General features: G+C 37.3%; 1 protein-coding gene and 1 long non-coding RNA gene across 2 annotated transcripts; one reads left to right on the plus strand and one right to left on the minus strand.

Moving 5' to 3' along the window:
• Nucleotides 1–10,701: 10,701 nt before the first annotated feature.
• On the minus strand, nucleotides 10,702–19,309 carry LOC119693537. The gene is made up of 2 exons (XM_048627319.1): nucleotides 18,459–19,309; nucleotides 10,702–10,788 (listed from the first exon to the last, which is right to left on the minus strand). Exons 1-2 carry the CDS (start codon nucleotides 19,307–19,309, stop codon nucleotides 10,776–10,778), a joined length of 864 nt encoding a protein of 287 aa, XP_048483276.1. The 3' UTR covers nucleotides 10,702–10,775.
• LOC125489875 lies at nucleotides 11,585–13,384 on the plus strand. The gene is made up of 3 exons (XR_007267304.1): nucleotides 11,585–11,802; nucleotides 12,338–12,493; nucleotides 13,262–13,384. It is a non-coding gene; the product is annotated as an uncharacterized LOC125489875 (long non-coding RNA).
• Nucleotides 19,310–20,387: the final 1,078 nt, after the last annotated feature.

A 20,387-nucleotide genomic window follows, 5' to 3' on the forward strand; every position in this document is an offset into this window, starting at 1 on the left:
GTGAAAAATCTCCATGGTAAAAAGTCACGTGACCAACTAAATTTCTATGGAAAATGATATTTTTTTTACCCTTTTAGTTTACCCTTTTTGCAACACCCTGTATATCGCTAAGTACTCTTTATTTGTAAATCAAGAAATGATTATACATAATAACCTAACAAGGGTATAAAAGGCGGTATTATCGCTTACACCAATATCTTTCAGGCAAACTTTGGATGGATGGACTAAAAGAGACATAAATTACATTCACATGCAAATCTGAGCCCTGATACATTCTAACAGCACATTTACCGATTCCTCGGACATGTAGGAACGGGGCTGCATCACTTGCAACATAAATCAGCTATCCGTGGCAATAGTTGGACTCAGGCCATTAAATTAATGACTATTGAGAGATGTAAATTGGCGCCCGCCCCTGATTGAGTTGTGGCTCCTGCAGTTCTGTTGGCTACTTAGTATACCTATATCTATAACTCTAGTGTAAAATAATAATAAGTAGGTGTCATCATCGGGACCCATCACGTCCCCACTGCTGGGGCACGGGTCTCCTTCCAATGAAGGAAGGGTTTAGGCCTAGTCCACCTCGCTGGCCAAGTGCGGGTTGGTGGACCCCAAAACAAGCAAGCTTGTGCTGAGAGAGTTGCCGGGTAAGTGGGCAACCCGACTTTCAGATGTTTTCAAGCCGCCCGAAGGCCTCTGACCAGTCTTAACGACTGCTGCCGAAGCAGCAACCGGGACCCACGGCTTAACGTGCCGTCCGAAGCACGGAAGCGTCCAGAAAAGAACCACATGAAATCAGTCACCCATCCAATGGCTGACCGTGTCAGTTGTTGCTTAACCTCAGTGATCAGTTACGATCACTGAAGCCCGCTCCACTACGGACGCTTCATAAAATGTATTTTGTCACTAACATGGTTTACCTTTTATGCCAAGTGTGAAAAAATGCAGTAAAGTACCTATAGATGGCTTACGGCCAGTTTCAATACCCCTATCTATCGACAGCTAATAGTTACTATCATACTACTTTGACACATAAAAAGTTGCATTCTGTCAAAATCGTATGTAAGTAACTATCAGCTATCGATAGATAGAGTTATTGAAACTGGCAGTTAGTGCTGCCTATCCTGTCATTAAACTCGCTCGAGTATGAATGTGTCGGTAATAAGCCGTTGAACTAGGCTGTCTGTCGATATCCGAGAGACGGTCGAAAAACGGCGGCGTTGCAATGTAAAAGATAAAGATACATTTATTCGACATATAGACAGCAACAACAACAAAAAGAAAAAATACAGATTTAAAGGAAAGAAATACATATAAAAAACATTAAGGACAAAAAATAGAACATAAGACAAAAACAAAATACAAAACAATAACACAACACGGGTTGCTGTCCGGAGTGTCGAAACGGTACCAGCTCAGAATGAGCTGTGGACAGTAAGGCTAATGTCGTCAGATTCCGATGAAGTGCACGCGCTTGTGTGAATTTCGTGAATTTCATGCGATGCGTCCGTTGCGTACGATGCCGGAAGGCTTACCTCAACGGTCCCTAAAGGTCCCCCTTCTAATGATAGTAACTTTATAATATTCCCATTAGCAAAAAAGGTTAATGAGTGTAAATTACATTAACTTGACATAAATTATGGTGTCATGTGCAATCTAATCTTTAAGGTCACCTTACCAGCACATACGCGTATAAACGTAAAAAAGAGATCGCCTCCTTTTCTTCTGTCAACCAGTAGGACGCGGATACCAATAAATCTTTAGGCTTCAAGACTCAATAGTAGATATAAATAATATTCAGGGGGTCATTATGGACCACTTTTGTTCCATAACTATTAGACATTCTAGAAATTAGCAATTCAAATTGCATCATGGAACATTTAATTACAAAGTCGAGAAAAATAATAATAATCCTGCTAAGCCAACATGATATGATTGGAGCTACAACTCACATCTCTCTATTATATGAAGAGGTAACAATCTGACCGCATTTCATTCAGGGGCCGATTCTGGTAATGTACCGCCGTCACACATTAGTAATCAACAAGGTAGGTAACTTGCTTATTGCTTAATCTTGTCTGACATAACTTACCTGACTGATGTTTTGTCAGATAAGCAATGCTAAATTATTTTATTTTTTTATAATCTTTTATTTTTATAGAGAGCTTGTTACACTTGACGTGACCATGTCGCCCTCGTAGGGGCAAAACAAATTTAATTTGATGTTATAGGTAACAACTTATAAAAACCCTGCTACGGTAATACCACCGCTACATACAATTAAAAATCCATAAACAGCGTCGCTCGCTTGTCAAACATCTGTCAGATCATACAATAAGTTACGTCAGATTTGAGCTACTTATTCGGTGGTAGTAACCCCACTGGACCTCATTGCCGGATTCACAGGAATCGAGCCAAAGTCCCAGAGCCGAGATGACGGCGATTAATTAGGCATAACGTCACATGAATGCCTCAAGAAGGCAGATGTGATATTGTGCCGTAAGAAAATTTCGGGAAAATTGCCTAATTTTCCGTATTAAGCTGATGTAGAGCATGAATTATGTTTACTTATAATAAATGTGCGAAGCTTTGTCATTGTCAGGAAATAAACTAGTACGAATTTTATTTTGGAAATAGATAATTCATAGTCAATAAAATACATATTTGCCAATACATTTATTAGGAGTTGTTTGATAAAAGTATATTATGCTCATTAAATAGCGAAGAAAAAATAGTAATTACTTATATAAGATCAGAGCTAAAGTCCTACAACTCTAAATAAAAACACCTTACGATACGAACGTTTATTTTATTTACGTTATAAAACTATATTCGTAATCCGAAACCGCTACCGTAAGATGCTCGAGGAGCTGTGACGTCATCAGGGCGGCTTTCTGTCGCGTAATGGCCGGCATATTTCACAAGATGGCCGCTCATTTACATTCCCTCACCCGTCGCGTCACCCACATACGACGGAAGCCAGCGCTTCCCAAGTCAGGGCTCGCGATGTTACATACTGAAAGACATTCATACATGTGTGAAAGTATTTCAGGGATCTGCGAGGAAAACTTTTGAGGCGAAGGCGGAAAGTGGCACTTGTAGTTTAGGAATGTTTGGCTCTGTTATGAAATTCTGACGGAAAAATCACTCTATATCTGATATTTTATATAAATTCATGACTGTATTCGTCTTAAAATTGGATTACTATATTTAGGTACGCTGGATATCAAAGCATAGGCTACGGGACCGAAATATATATAATATGAAACCGAAGTTTGGGATACACTGATGAGAGGTTGTTATTTGTCCACAAAGTAGATAATAATGGGGGCCTTTTGTCTACAAAGTAAAGCCGTTTAACCAGCTTGAGACATTAGTTAAAAGGTCATTTTTTTGAATACAGAGGTAGGTACTAATATATGAATAGGTGCATGAAAAAAATATGCTGATAAAAATATTATTAAGTACATACTTACTTCGATCACAGTACTTATGTGAAATTTATTTGTTCGGTATTTAGTACAAACAAAATTACTGTTTATTATGACATACTTAATTGTATTTTCATAAGGAATTATGATAATTTGTTGTTGTAGTCGTATGCTCCCTAGAGATGCCAAAGGTCTTCACAATTATTTTTTTAATAACCTATTTTTAAAAGTTCCTGTTTAATGTATTTAAAAAAAATTATAAATGAATTAATATGGGGAATGTATACATATAGATAGCAATAAAAGGTGTGATCGGGTTCCATGCAGAAAAGGGGTCTGACAATTTAATTACTGGCATGCAAATTTATTATAATCTCAACATGAGAGTCCATTAAATTGGCCATCAGTATACCGACTATGACACTTATTGTCGGGAAATTTACGGATTCCCCTTTTTAGAGAGACTCTTTAGAGTACCTACCTATCAGTAAAATAAATTACTTACTAAAATCAAAAACTAAATTAGTACTTCTTGAACCTTAGGTATAAAAAAACCTTTTATTTGTATTTTTCCTAAAGCAAAATAACCTTACACGTGTCCTCTCCAGGGGTTTCAATTAATTTCTATTGACTAAGACATCAAGAAGACGACCAAAGAAGGAAAATTGTATCAACGACGAAGCCTTTCAACACGCAATTATCGTGATAAAAAAGCCGTAGGTAACTTAGATTAACAATATACCAACAAGATGGTGTGTCACACATCCTAATCCTAATCCTAACTAATATTATAAATGCAAAAGTAACTGTGTCTTTCTGTCACTCTGGACGACCGAATGGCGTAGTGGCTAGTGGCCCTGACTGCTATGCCGAAGGTTCCGGGTTCGATTCCCGGCTGGGGCAGATATTTGTTTAAAGACAGATATTTGTACTCGGGTCTTGGGTGTTGATATTTATATTTAGTATGTATCTATATATGTATTTGTGTAGATATATCAGCTGTCCGACACCCATAACACAGGTTCTGCCTAGCTTGGGGTCGGATGGCCGTGTGTGAGATGTCCCCACATATTTATATTTATTTATATTTATACTCTTTCTCGTGTGTTACTCTTTCACGCCAAAACTACTTAACGGATTTGAATGAAATTTGGTATAAATATAGGTTTAGACCCTGAGAAAGAACATAGGCTACTTTCTATCCCGGAATGCCCACGGGAAAACTTTTTATGGCGAAACAAAATTCGCAGGAATAGCTATACAAAAATAAATAAAAAAACTGTCCACATTTAAATCGTTTTAAGTTCAATGTAATGACAACCATTGAATAAAGTCACAAATCTTCTAACCGAAATAATTGAAAATAAGAGCTCAGTGGTAGAATTATTATTTGTCGAGACGTTTCTTTTGCACTGACACTCCATCTAGTTCGTATAAAAAATCTCTGGTAGGTAATAGGTAAGTAAGTGAAATGCGTCATAGATGGCGCGACGATGGCGCGACGTCTGGTCGCCTCTGAAGCGTTGCCTAGCAACGGGTAACCACCCTCGATCGCATTCAACTGTTCATCATAAACATAATAGCACACCATAGGGTCACTGGCCTGAGAATAGAAATGATAGCATGAAGTCTTACCTACTAAGTAACAAGTAATGTGATTAAATATAAAAGCAAGACAGGTATAGCAGCAAAATAGGTATATATTGGTCCTTAACAAAACAACATTTATGGCAGTTTTTTATAATTGTCAGTTATTTATAATTTTATAAAGAAAGAAAATAAATAAAATATATATATTAAAAATAAAGTATCGATTGATAGTTGCTTTTTAACAGATTTGTGCTTAAATAAATATAATAGACAATAAGTAAACTGTCAAATCTGTTGTAAATTGAACCGGGAGCCCGCGTTACAGGTTTTTCCAAGTGCAGGTCCCACTGTGTACTGTTTTCTGTTAATACTTTTTTGGCTAAATAAAGAATTTATATTATACTAGCTGTTCCCGCGCGCTTCGCTTCGCCTTAAAAAGTTTTCCCGTGGGAATTCCGGGATAAAAAGTAGCCTATGTTCTTTCCCAGGGTCTAGACCATATGTATACCAAATTTCATTCAAATCCGTTCAGTAGTTTTGGCGTGAAAGAGTAACAGACAGACAGACAGACAGACAGACGGACAGACAGACAGACACAGTTCTACTTTCGCATTTATAATATTAGTAAGGATTATAGTAAGGATCCACTTCCGTTTTCAGGACTTTTAATAGTTTTACTGTACAAATCATTATATTTTTAAGTATACTTAATTGGATATATTATAATGGCACAATAGGTAAGTTTATTACATTTTAATTGTTCTATCGAAACTTAAATGAATTGAATTAAAAATGTAACTGAAAATGTCTACATTTAAAGCTATTGAAATAACAGCATTCTGTATGAATTAAAAAAAAAATGAAAGCAGATAAAATGGCACGTACTTTCAACTTGCGGGCACATTCAACGTTTTTACAACGCATCAACGCATTTGGGCTGTTTGTACAAGATTGCCACCATAACATGGTTCTGGCATTAGGTAGGCTTAAGTGGGGCTTGGAACTGAAACCGGGGTTGCGTGTTTTGAAACTATACAAGGCCAGAACGCACCCATAGTGTACTAGCACTGTATAGTTTCAAGTGAAAAAAATAAATATTTTACTTGAAAATATACACGATTTGTGCGTAATAATCGCGTATACTTTCAAGTTGGGATTTACTGAATCGTACTTGAAAATATACATTGCTACTACGCATATTGCTTGATTGGCGTACTTGTCGCATTTAATTTATACCTAGGTACATGCTGATTCTAATTTACTTAACTATTTCGATAAATGTAAATGACTACAATTGACTTGTTCTGCCTGTCATACCTATAAAATGATAATAAATGATGATGAACAAGCTCTAATTTGATTGATAAATTGATATTTATAGCAATCATACTTGCAAGTAAGCATACCTACTAATATCTTATTATTTAAATGAATTAAGAGTAATACCTACTACACTCCTGAACGGATAAGACTAGCTTAATGATGCCGTCGGCAATATTAAAGTGCATTTAACAGCGCATCAAAATATTATTATAACCAACTAAAATAGTAAATTTTGATCAAATTTTAAATTTAATGGTTTAAAAAAATTAGGGTCATTTGGTGTTGACTTTTTGCTACTTGGACTTATTCATTGCTCGTGAGTGTAGTAGGTATTACCCTATAGACCTATTATAGACATATTTTTCATCAAGTTTTGAATTCACCGTAATTGTCTTTTATGAATTGTTCTACACCCTCTCATGAGATAATTTTACTATTAACAACAGTTCTACAGTTTAATATCAATTTACTTTTTAACTTACGGTGTAAACAAAAAACACGTTACGAAATTAATGCCAAGTGCGGAATGATGATGCAATGTTTAGAAAGCAATAGACTTATTACTATTTCGCATGAAAGAAAGAGAGAGCAACAATTCAAAAGGGCTACCTGGTAACTAATCACGTATAGTTTCAAGTGCTCGCATTGCCGCTTGGCGCTTGAAAATATACACGATTAGTACGCAGTGGTAACTGCTGCAGTATATTTTCAAGCCATAATTTTGGCCCAACTTACTTGAAAATATACGCGATTAGTGCGTAATGGCCTTGTATACTTTCAAGTAAATCATGGCACCATTTTAATTTGAAAATATACGCGAGCAGTCCCAACCTCTGCGTTCTGGCCTTGTATAGTTTCAAAACACGCACCGGGGTTTTAATCTGTGTAAATCCTTTTACGTACAAAATACAAATGTTGGAACTTCGAGGACATTTGTTCCATTTCACGAATTTGCGGAAAAAATATGAAAAATTAGGGCGGCCTTAATGAGACTGTAGGCGATGTTAATGGCCTTTAACAGGAATTCTTCGCTTTTTTCAAATTCAACAGAGTTTTCCCAAATGAATTAACTTTTTAGAACAATTTAAAAATCTTTGTAGATAAGATTTTTTAGAACAATTTAAAAATCTTTGTAATTATCTTTGAATGAAAAAATCTACAGTTAATTAATAGGAAAAACTTGTCAGGACTTAAGACCTTAGTAAAGACACAATCATGTTGAAAGCTGTAAAGAGGCTGTAATCGCCTATGATTTTTCTTCTACTATCGTAGCTCGGCTATCATTATGTATGGCCTATGGTTTTATTCACTCTGTAACGTGTTTTTTTTTGTAGTTGCCAGTAATAAGTCGTGGTGGCGTAACGTATAAGGACTCAGCTGTCATTGGTGAGGCCGTGGGTTCGAATCCTGCCATGTACCAATACAATATAAGTTTATCGAAAAACACACAATATAAATTACGTTACAAGTACCTAAGAGTAAGCAGAATGATTCTTTATAAATGTACCTACAAATGTACAGCGAATTCAATATTTAATCGCAATAGATACAAACTTACATGTAGGTACTTTATACCTACTTGCAATTAAATAATTAATACTAATCTTTGAACCTCAGAATAATAACGTCCTCACGGTTACGATTCAATCTTGTAATTCGATTCTTTCCGATTTGTCCGCGGATCCCGAAGTAGGTTAATCTGTTAATCCGTTACGACGTGACAGGCTCGTTTTAATTGCGGCTGGAGTCCGGAACAGCCCGCGGTCCCGGAATTATAAAGGTTGGTGATCCCTTTATTTGTGTATACTGAGTATACTGACACCCGGGCGTGGGTTAAATACTGATTTGGAGATTTAATTGTGAGAAGTGAGATTTTAGTAAATTATTTAGGTATTTATACTTTAGCTTCATAATAAGGTAGGTTAATTTGAGTGCATTAAATAAGTATATTATTTGTAATATGGTCTGTTACATTTTTATACGACGCAAATAGCATATCCTTACATTAAAGTAAAGTTTTTAATTTTACTTCCGATTTCTTTTTATTTCATTAGTATAGGTAAGTAAGTATTTTATCCAGATATTGCGTACGAACCTCTATACTTATTTCTAAGTATACGATGTAGGTTAAGTATGGTTCCCTAACACTCTTAAAGCAGTGGCTTCGGCCGACAACAATAAACCTTTGATGTACAGTTTTGTTCAGCTTTAGATAATCCTTTTATTACGATTGGGTGACTCTGTTTCACTTTCATTCTTCTGTTGTATGTACTTAGTTTGAAATAGGTTGTGTAATGTTTAGAAACGAATAAAAAATGTTTAGGATCTAGATTATTACTGCCGAGTAATTTTAAAGAATATCTACTGCCACTTATTACTACAGAATAGGCAAATATCCTACTTAAGCTTAATTTGTATGACTACTCTCTTCCAAGAACAAAACTTTTTTTCCCCTTTAGGCTGACTCATTCCGGATATAACGTTGTTTAATAGGCCTGAAACGAAAAGGTAACGTATGATGTTAAATGATGCGAGGAATTAAAATGTTCCTTTTAAATACGAAAAATCTTTATCGAAATCTGCCAGCCAAAACGTTACGTAGTACAAATTTTGCACATGATCATAAAGCACACAAGGTAGGTAGGTCCTTATCAGCTTGTTATCAAGTCCATGAATCTTGTGGTACCCCCTTGACCTCATGGTGGGGATGGTTATGAAGAACATACCTACTTCCGGGTGGGCGGTATGTTACAGTTGTCAAATAGTTTTCAATAGAGGTCACTATCCCCGGGAATATATTATATCTCGGTATAAAGATTTATTCCTTGTTAATAACTCAATAATGCCTATACTACTAATGAAAATGAAATGATTTATTGCATACTGAGTACGTACATAGTGTTATATTCTTAATACTAGGCACTTACAACTTAGTAACCTTTGTCAGGTGTAGCAATTGAGGGCATGCAATTTATTTAATTTAAATTATTCTACGACAATTAATTGCTCATTACAAAAAATCTATGGATACAATTATAATGTATTATAATTATACGAGATTATACATTAGTTGGATTATTATTACACAGAGCAACAGAGGCTACCAAGCTTTTTCAGCGGTTTTTCACGAAGTACCACAAACCGCGTCAGAAAATAAATAAATATTTATGACACCGTCTGCAGCGCATGCATAACACATGGGAAACATTGATGCTGAGAACGAATATAAACAACATTTGATCACATTGGGAGAACCTTTGCATATCTTAACATGAACCTACGTTTCAGTCTGTCGCCAGTCACCCTAAATGTAAGATAATATGCGATTTCGCTCTTACAAAGAACATAGGTAACCTACACTACATACTTTACTCACAAAATAAATTTATTTAAAAAAACAATATTAAACTTACAGATATAATATTTTATTTAAAACTAAACTTACAGAAATCATATTTTTCAAGTGGATACATTAATAACATTGACAAAATGATCATTGTTTAAAACTTTCTATGATAAAGGTCGTTTGGATGTTACAATACATTACAACAAATCTATACAAAACAAAACTTCTGAAGTCCAGTTTTCTGAAAGTGCTGAAAGAAGAATATGTTTCTAGACGACCAAGTGTGACAAAGTTATCGAAAAACTTCCAAGAACAGAAAAGCTCACAAAAGTTTTATGACTTCACGACAACTTATTGAACGTTGAAATATATTTCACGCCTAAAGTTACAAGTACTTACAGATCGAATATTCCTAAATAATGTATTTTATTTATGCTTTATATCGATCGCAAACAGTTAGTTTTTTCAAAGTTAATATTAAATTAGCATTCCTATTACGATTCGCGTCTCTACCAATACTGTATTCTTGTAAGTACTAACCCCCCAAAGAACAAATTGTTCTCTGTCAGAGAGTGACAAAACAGTTCATTAGCTTTAGCTTTAGCGTCCAGTAACTTTTTTTATGAGTAATGGAGTTAGTTGCTATAATACGAACAACTACTGACTCGGCGGAAACAATCATAATAGCCTTTAAAAAAACACGTATTTCCATTTGTAGATAGAAAATAAAAGAATATTTCCATTTACAACTCACCCTAAAATACAGTTGGGTGTAAAATATCAATCCTGTAACGAAAACACGATGAGACGGTGGCGGCGGAATGGCGGCTAGACCTCGCCCGCGGCCAGGTCAGGAGGGCTACTCTATCTTGACCAAAAAACTAACGTTTGTGAGCTGTCAAGTTAAAAAATATTAAATTTAAACTGTTAGAAACTTTTTTATGTAAGTACTTACACAGAAAGTATAGAAGTAGTGTAATAGACGGAGCAATGATACGACCGGTTAACTTGGTAACTCGTTTATTACTGACTCGCAGGCCAGTCGCAATTCTTATGCTATCATGGTACATGGCACTCCTCCCTTATTAGTCTTCGAACCTGACAACAATATAAAATATACACGTAAACAATAAACCAATAATACTTAATTTACTTATAGGTAATAACTTTATTTCTAGGCCTTAAATTATAGGGGCCATGAGGTGCAGCAGTGGCCGCACTCTGACTTTCCGCAGTTACATTGTCAGTGACAGCTGTCGTCAGCTGCGAGTGCGGCGGCCGCGCGTCCTCCCCCCGCACCGCTACCGGCGCCCCCGCAGGCGTCGCGGGCGACTCTAAACTAGGACCAGCAACAACCTCCGAGTCACATTCGTGAAATTCATCAACTGATGGCTCATTATCTAAATTTGGCTGAGCTGTTGGAGGTCCCGATGTCTCTAAGTCCATTTCACGATTCACTGATGCTGGTGATAATGATGTGACGTTACGAGGCTGAACTTGTGGAGCGGTGGCGGAAGGTACCAAGGATTCTGAGCTTGCTATCGGTTCATGGTAAAGTCTTAACTGATCAGCATGCCTCCTGCATTCGATATCATTAATTTCTACCACATACATTCTACTACCTAATTTATTAATATTTTTTCCTAATGTCCAGCAGCCTTACTCCCAGCGATGAGTGGCTGAATCGATTTCAACAAAATCGCTAATATCGTACTCCCACCGCACATTTTTGCGGCTCATTGTGTTATGACGTCACGCAAACCGTTCAGTGAAAATTATAGCGTTACTAAGCTAGAAATTCGCACCACGAGCTCATCATTAGCTCATCACACAGAGTAGATTATATGTCAAAGTTGCGACTCAACGCCTCATTGAAAAAAGTTCCTATTCATGCAACGCAAAGCCATTACAATGGCTATTTTTTCCTATTTTTGTAAGAAAAAGAGCCTGTAATTACACCTACAAAGTGATGTGAAAGTAGTTACTGAGGATACGTGAGGATTGCAAACCAGTCTCCCTGGATATTTTAAAGCATATTTAAAGGAGTTGACGGATAATTTGATTGAAGACTTTAGCTTCATGAAACTAGCTGATTTGAGCGTAACAAATAAGGTGAGTATCCACGAACATAATAGAGGTACATGTAAAAGTTTCTTCAACTAAAGGCGATGATCCATTCGCGAGCAAAACCTCCAATAACCTCTAAGTCCGCGGTCTAAAAAACCTCCAACGATGTTACAAAAAGCACGCCACGACTTTGCCAATGATGAAAGTAGACTGTTTGGTTCGCTAATGGATCACCAACGAGATTCGACAAGCCAACAATCTATACCGTCGCCTCGCCAATGGATGACCGCCTTAACTCTCATGTTCTTAAGGCATGAAGAAGAAGCCTTAAAGAAAATATCCTTCAAAACAAAGACAAACCTTTTACCATTGTTGTAGTCCTATGGCACCCCAGAGGTGTCATAAAATCTGCCACCTATCTTTGTTTAAACCACCTATGTTTGGTCTCGCTCCAGCTAAGTCCAGTGGCTAACAATATATACCTACTAATAATAATAATAATAAGATAAACCTTCCTATACTATCATAATGTCTGTAACCTAAACCCCATGATACTAACCAGAATTTTTGGTATTTGTAGGTTTTTACTGCGTTGCAACTGGCTCCAGACTGGAATTTATAACCAAGACTAAATATTCAAGTGCCTATGTGAAGTACTTAACAACAAGTTGTATTAAGATCTTATGAAGTTAATACCTACATAAGAAACTAAATTGGCATATCATTCTGCTACTGAGTAAGTCACTTAAGCTGATTTCAATTTATTTGTAGCAAAAAATATATGAAATACTACCCTAGCACAAACACTTTAATTTTATGATGCACTGAAAGTATGAAAAATAATTTACTTGGCTTGCTTATCTAGATTCTATATCTATAAAATATTATTTGATTCATCTGTTTTCTAAGTACCTTAGGATTAAACTGTAGTGCTGCGGTGGGTATCTTTTGTAGTTAAAAAAATATACCTATGCTGGCTCAATCTCCACCTACTACAGAAACAAGACTATCTATTCTTGGACCAACAGAACGCCTATCTCAGCTATTGGAACACCCAGGCTTGCTGCTCCATTTTACTCGAGAGCTAGACTGGCTGAGCTAAAATTAAGGAGATATGTACAAAGGTTCCACTCAAGAGAGCCACGTACAGGAGCTTCGCCACCTCTCAGAATAGAATAGAATAGAAAATCTACTAAATAAAGTTGTATCAATACCTTGATAGTACAGTCAGCAATAGATATTTATGCCACCACAGCAACAAAAATTTAATCCTCATGGGTGGAATAATAATATTTTATAAATACTTACTAACTTAAGTATTACTTACCTTAATATTAGTTATCCTTATTTTTCATGTTACATAAATATTACCTATCAATTGTCATAATATCTAAGGGCTTGCGTTGGGGTGGCATACATATCTCTTTGGCTGACTGTACAATATATTATTATTATATCCTAACCTATAGAATTACTATTAATCTATATTTCTATCTTATTTCAGATAATCAGAGAGCAGTTTTTTAGCTAATAGAAGAGAAGCTTATGCTTGATATTTCAGAACACTGATAATAATTGTGATGTGATTTAATATATGATACTTAATAAACATAAAATACAGCAAAAACCATGTTTCATTTCATTATTTACCTGTTGATGTTGCACTTGACTAAGAGGTCATTCATGATACTATTGCTTTATAAAGGCTTGATAGGAAGTATTCCTTCTTAAGAGTGCGGCAATGATAACATTGCAACATGGAAGAAATTGTATAAGTAACATTGTAAGTTGTACTTTTAATATAGGGATACCTACCATATACTCCTCATTCGTTAGCAGACTTGAGGCCCTGTATACTAACTTTTACCTGTTGCAATGTAATACCCTTGTAATCACCTACTGAGTAGAGTGGTAAGACAGTACTCTTGGCCGATATTAAACCATTCCGTGGATCACAATAACAGAGTGCTCAGCGGAGGACACTGTCTCGGGCCGCTCTACTTGGTGGTGTAATCAGGGTGTTAGCATTATCTGCTTTATGAAGATTAGGTAGATACATTTTTTATGTTTAAAGCAGGGTTTACTTACATGATAACATTGTGTTTTTAACATAAGCAGACACTTGGTCCATGCATAATGTTACAACTCTTATTACTAGTTATTACTTCTTTTTCTTAGAACTGCTTTAAACATAAAGAATAAAAAATAAAACAGCCGCATTCAATTTTTAATATGATTAATACATTACGAGTAATCGTTTATAGAGTTTACAATGCATGAGTCTAATAAGTACACACCTAAACTATGATCACTTACGACTTACGAACTTTTGGATTTCGATATGATTATGGAATTGTATTAAGTATGTGGTTGAAAGCACGATCTTAGAGTATGGGTTTGCACTTATTATTCAGAAATATTATCACGGTACGATATTGTCAGTATTTCACTGTAATTGTAGGTTATGTTGAGTATTTTTTCAATAAATTTCCGCCTTGAGTTAAAACTTTCACAAGATATTTCCTTGGCTATACGGTGACACGCAACGTCTTCTTCTTCTTTCTGTAAACAATGATTGATAGTTTAATATCTATAACTTTGTAACAAATTATCGTAATATTTTATCGGTCTATTTTATAAATCGAGTCGATCTGAGTCTGCAACTTAACCACTCCATCAGAATACTATACTTACGTCATATTATTATGTATTTAGTGCACAAATATCTATTTAAATAAGGAAATTCCATTTGTAATTTTGTTTTATCATTGTTATTGTATGTTGTATGAATGAAGTGGAGGGAGTGCAGTGTTGCCGCAACGGAGTTCTCAAAACGCACATATCCAGCGCTGAAAACGTACATTTAGGGTTAAAACCGTACATGAGCTGTTTTTTTACTAAAATCACTCAATTTAGCTTTTCCAGCTCTTTCGCACCTGCTCGTCAGCAGAAGTACTATATTTTAATAGATTTTAGTCGTGAGAGACGTACCTATATTTATTATAGCATTTTAAAAAGTGTTACAATGTCCTAAAACCTTCAGAGTAGGTACCCCGCAGTTTTATGTATGATATACTTATACTCATTGTAATCATGTAATAATCATATTGGTTGAGAAAATAATCATACAAGAAAATCAAAATCGTCACTAATTGTGGTTAATATTTTTTTTGCTGCGATTCCAAAAAAAATACGTAAAATAGTCCATAAACAAAGATTTTACACATGATAATCATGATATTGGAAGTTAAGTTTAAATGGTACATTACATGGACCAATTATATCCACATTACACATGGGAGGCTAAAATAGTACGTCAAATGTGTAAAATGTACGCTAATGGCAACACTGAGGGAGTGTTTTCACAGGTTCACAGAGTATTTTGATTTTTAGTTTGAATGCGTTCAAAAGCCCCTAATTTCATATTTTAACGTTTACAAAGTTAAGTTTTTGTGAATAATAAGTAAAAAATGGCATGCGTGATGACTTTAACCTAGTGTTTAATAAGTATTTTAATTAATATTTTACTAACATTGAAAAAATAAAAACATAATATGGACTGATGATTACCGGATTTCTTATTTCAAGCTTCGCTAGTACTTCGAACGCACACCAATTTTTTCCTTGTCAGAGCGAGAAAAAACACAAGATCTTATACAATTTTATAGAGCGACATCTCTTTCTTTCACCTCTATTGAAATACGGAACGCAACATCGGCCTGATATCGGCTTACTTCGGCTACCGTTTCAAAAATAATCACTAGTCGTTTCTTGATATATTTTCTACGTTGTCCTTGGTCCGCGGCTCAGTCAAAACCGAGGTGGTGGTACCAACTGAATCGGCCTAAATTTTTCAACTGAGTTTTAATTGGCTTTTTTGGATAGCGACTATTAATCGCTGGGAGTAAGGCTGCTGTTAGGCTTACCTGATACAAAATATCGCGCTAATACCTTTTGTCCAATATCAAATTGTCTACAGTCGGCCTTATCTACGTTCGGAACTATTGTTTGTTTCTGAGGTGGCATAATAAGGTCGAGTTTCCCGCGTAACTCGCGGCCGAACATCAGTTTGGCCGGTGACTCACCGGTGGAACAGTGCACGCTATTGCGAAATTCAAACAGGTAGCCTGGACAACTTCTCATTCACTTGCTCAACTGAAGCATTCATATTTGTTTCAAATATGCATTTTAACATTTTTTACACGTCTTTACCGAGTTCTCAGCCTGGCCGTTACTGCATGGGTGATAGATGGGGGAAGTTATATGCTTGATCCCGTTCGATAAACAAAAGTAGGTAAACTCCTCATTGGATATTTTAGGATCGTTATCTGATACGATGACATGGGGAATCCCGAACGTATAAAATAGTAATTTTAATCTCTGAATTAGAGACTTCGTGGACAAATTACACATGTATAAACATTCGACCCATTTACTATGGCTGTCTACAACAATGAGGTAGAATCTCTGAGCGAACTGCATGTAGTCGATGTGCAGACGGGTCCAGGGCGCGGGCGGCGCGGCGCGGGGCGCGGGGCGCAGCGCGCTGCACGTGCTGCATGCCAGCACACTGCGTTGTATGTCGCCGTCTATGCCGGGCCACCACATCTTTGTACGCGCTAAGCTCTTGGTTTTAACCACGCCTAAATGACCTTTATGCAGCTCGTGGATCATCCGAGTTCTATAAACTTGCGGGATAATTATTCTGTGACCTCGCATTAGACAACCGTTATCAATTTCTAAATCATTTTTGCAGTTGAAATATGGTAAAATATTTTTACATTTTACTTTTTTTGGCCATCCAATTAATAAATATTTTATAACTGTTTTCAGAGTTGCATCAGAAGCTGTGGCTTTTTTTATATCATGATAAGATATAGGCAATGTCTCATTAACAATAAAGTTTATTAATGATCTTCCTGCACATTCTTCTGGCTCAACAAAACTGTCACTCACGGGCATTCTAGAAAAGTAGTCGGCGACGGAATTCCTATCGCCGGCTATATACTGAATATCGTAATTATACGCACTCAAAAATATTGCGTAACGCTGGAGTCGTGACGCCGTCATTACCGGGACACCGTTTTTCTTGCCAAATATAGCTAAGAGTGGCCTGTGGTCTGTTTTCAAAATAAAAGGGATTTCTCGACCATATAAATATTGGTGGAAATGTTTCACACCGAATATAATGGCAGCAGCTTCCTTGTTAATCTGACTGTAATTACGTTCACTTGCTGACAGTGACCGCTGGAAGCGAAAGCGAGCGGGCGCTCGTGGCCCTCCTCCCCCTGCGCGAGGTAGGCGCCCAGGCCCGTGGGGCTCGTGTCTACGCACAGCGTTAGCCGCGCCTCCGGGTCGAAGTGAGTCAGCACTCTGTCTGAAGCCAGCTCCCGCTTAATGCGCTGGAACGCTTGCTCCTCGCGGTCAGACCAAGTCCACGGCGCGTCTTTACGCAATAAATTTTGCAACGGACTCAATATCGTTGACGCTCCAGGTATAAAATTACGATAGTAATTTATTATACCTAGGAAGCGTTTTACTTCCGTTACAGATTTAGGCGCTGGGGACTCCATAATGGCTGCAACTTTTTTAGGGCACGTTCTGATTCCATTTTTATCGATAACGTAACCGAGGTATGTGACACTGGGTTTAAAAAATTCACACTTATCTTTTTGTAATTTTAACCCAGCATTGTTTAGCCTTTCTAATACCTGTCGTAACCTCTGTAAATGTATTTCCCTAGTCGGTCCCGTTACACATACGTCATCGAGCCAACAGCTGACTCCCTCTACTCCGGCCAGCAATGTTTCCATTGTTCGCTGAAAGATAGCGGGGGCATTCGCCAGTCCGTACACTAACCGTGTATATTTAAAGAGTCCGCGAGGCGTATTTAATATTTATGGTGGTAAGAGATTGAGAGTCCTTTTCTATTTCAAATTGATTATAGGCATTGCTAAGATCAATTTTAGTATAGCTTTCTCCCCCACCTACTTTGGCAAACACCTCCTCTATGCGCGGCATCGGGTATTTGTCGATATACATATCTTTATTTAGTGTCAGCGAGTAATCCCCGGCGATTCGTACCTTACCGTTATCTTTTAATACCGGAACAATAGGAGTGGCGTAGTCGGAATAGTTCGTAGGTCTGTACTAATATACCTAGGTCGGTTAACCGTTCTAATTCTTGGTCGACTTTATCTTTAAGTGCGAATGGCACAGAACGAGCTTTGAAAAATTTTGGTTCTGAATTTTCTTTTAACCGTAGCTTAATTTGAAATTGGCTAAATTTTCCTAAGCCGTCGCTCCACAAGCCAGGATATGCGGTCATAAAATTATGAATTTCATTATCAGACTGGTTTACAATGATGTTATTGTTATTAATTGATATTAAACTTACACCAAATTTTGCCATAAAATCCCTACCTAAAAGCGGGGGGCCTCCATTTTCAATGACGTAGAATTTTATTGGTTTTGACATATTATTATACGTAACAGTTTGACAAAAGTATCCAAGTGGGGTAAGTTTGTGACCATTGTAAAAACACATTCTAATTGAGCATGGGTTTAAGTTATTTTCCTCAAAGTTTTCACTGTAAAAACTATGTGACATGACCGAAATACCAGAACCAGAATCTATTTCCATGCAATATTGTTCATTAGTTATTTTAACAGGTAAAGTTATAGGTTCATAATTCTCATACCTCATGTTAAACAAGCTGCATTCCTTACAGTCCTCACAGGTAGAATCATTCTCCTCCGTTTCTATGTTATTTACCCGTAATTTGCACATTTTACGCAAGTGACCTTTCACTCCACATTTTTGGCACTTAAATGACTTAAATCGGCACTTTAGTTCACTATGGTTTTTCAACCCACACACAGAACATCGAGAGACATGTTGGTCGCGCTGGTCCCCGGGGGCGGCGGCTGCAGGGGCGGCGCGCGGCGGCGGGCGGCGGGGCGCGCCCCCGCGCTCGCTCGCCACGCGGTATACCGGCTCCTGCTGGATCACCACGCCGGCTCCATTGGTCACCAACGCCTTTGCCTCTCTAGCACACTCGGCCCGTTCCGCGATCTCCAGCGCTTTCGCGAACGTCAAGTCCGATGAATCTTGCTCGAAGAGCCTATCACGTTCTGGCCCCATTCCCAGTCCGAGAACGAAGCGATCCAGAAGCGTTGACTCCAGGGCGGTACCGAAGTTACAGAAGCTCGCTAGGCCCCTGAGACGTGCCGCCCATTCTCCGAGGGATTCACCTGGGTTCCTTGTGGCCCCGTAGAACTTGGCCTTATCCGCGAATGAGCACTGCTTGGGTTTAAAATGAGCATCGAGTACTTCAACTAGGTCGTCATAACTCAAACCGTCTATGTCCTTTGGATAAACTAGGTTACGTAATAACCTGTAGGTTTCATCCGATAGGTGCGTTATCAACACTGCACTTTTATTTGTAACTTTTACGTCATTTATTTTGAAAAACTGCGTTAATCGACCTTTAAATATCGACCACTTGCCGGATTTATGGTCGAAAACCGAAATATTTCCCAAAAAAGACATAACTGTTAATATTTTATAACGCGGGTAATCACACACTCGTTCGCCAGTGTAATACACGGAGCAATGATACGACCGGTTAACTTGGTAACTCGTTTATTACTGACTCGCAGGCCAGTCGCAATTCTTATGCTATCATGGTACATGGCAAGGAGGTAGTTGGAGTTGTGTTATGGTCTTCGCACATTATAACAACTCACCGGCGACTCGACTCTATGCTAGACATTGATATTTAAGCCCTGTGTCATATGTTCAAGGTTTAATTTCAAAAAATGACATTTAGTGTACGATGCGTAGGCCACTCGTGGTACACTAATTTATAATCATTTTTGAAATTAAACCTTGAACATAATATGACACAGGGCTTAAATATGAAGTCGAGTCGAGTCGCCGGTGAGTTGTTATAATCAGTATGCATTGAGAGAATGCGTTTTTGACATTCAAAATCCCATAGATACTTGATGACTGCAAAGGAAAACCAACTTTAATTACCATTCTCTCATCGGCAGAAGTATAGCAAGCCGCAGCGCTCTCTGAAACTTCGATTGTCGTAAGCTAGAGTAACCCGCATAGTACCATGCAATTAAAAAAACACGATGAATGATTCATAAAATACTTACTTATAAGAAAAATATGCTCGGATATCGATCAGTGGTTAGTTAGACGGTCGAATGGCGTAGTGGTTAGTGGCCCTGACTGCTATGCCGAAGGTCCCGGGTTCGATTCCCGGCTGGGGCAGATATTTGTTAAAAGACAGATATTTGTACTCAGGTCTTGGGTGTTGATATTTATATTTAATATGTATCTATCTATGTATTTATGTAGATATATCAGCTGTCCGATACCCATAACACAGGCTCTGCCTAGCTTGGGGTCGGATGGCCGTGTGTGAGATGTCCCCACATATTATTATTATTAAAAGTGGTCGGTTTAAAAAAGTAGGCCTTTGCCCAGCTCTGGATGCAAAATATAGACTACATTTAAAATCCTTATTATATTTTATGAATTTATATGGATATTTAAAAATAATTTCAAGGGGTGTTTTGTGACTACACTCTAGGTACAGTATAAAGTATAACAG

Source organism: Plutella xylostella, chromosome 18 (assembly GCF_932276165.1).
Source record: "Plutella xylostella chromosome 18, ilPluXylo3.1, whole genome shotgun sequence".
Lineage (NCBI taxonomy): Eukaryota > Metazoa > Arthropoda > Insecta > Lepidoptera > Plutellidae > Plutella > Plutella xylostella.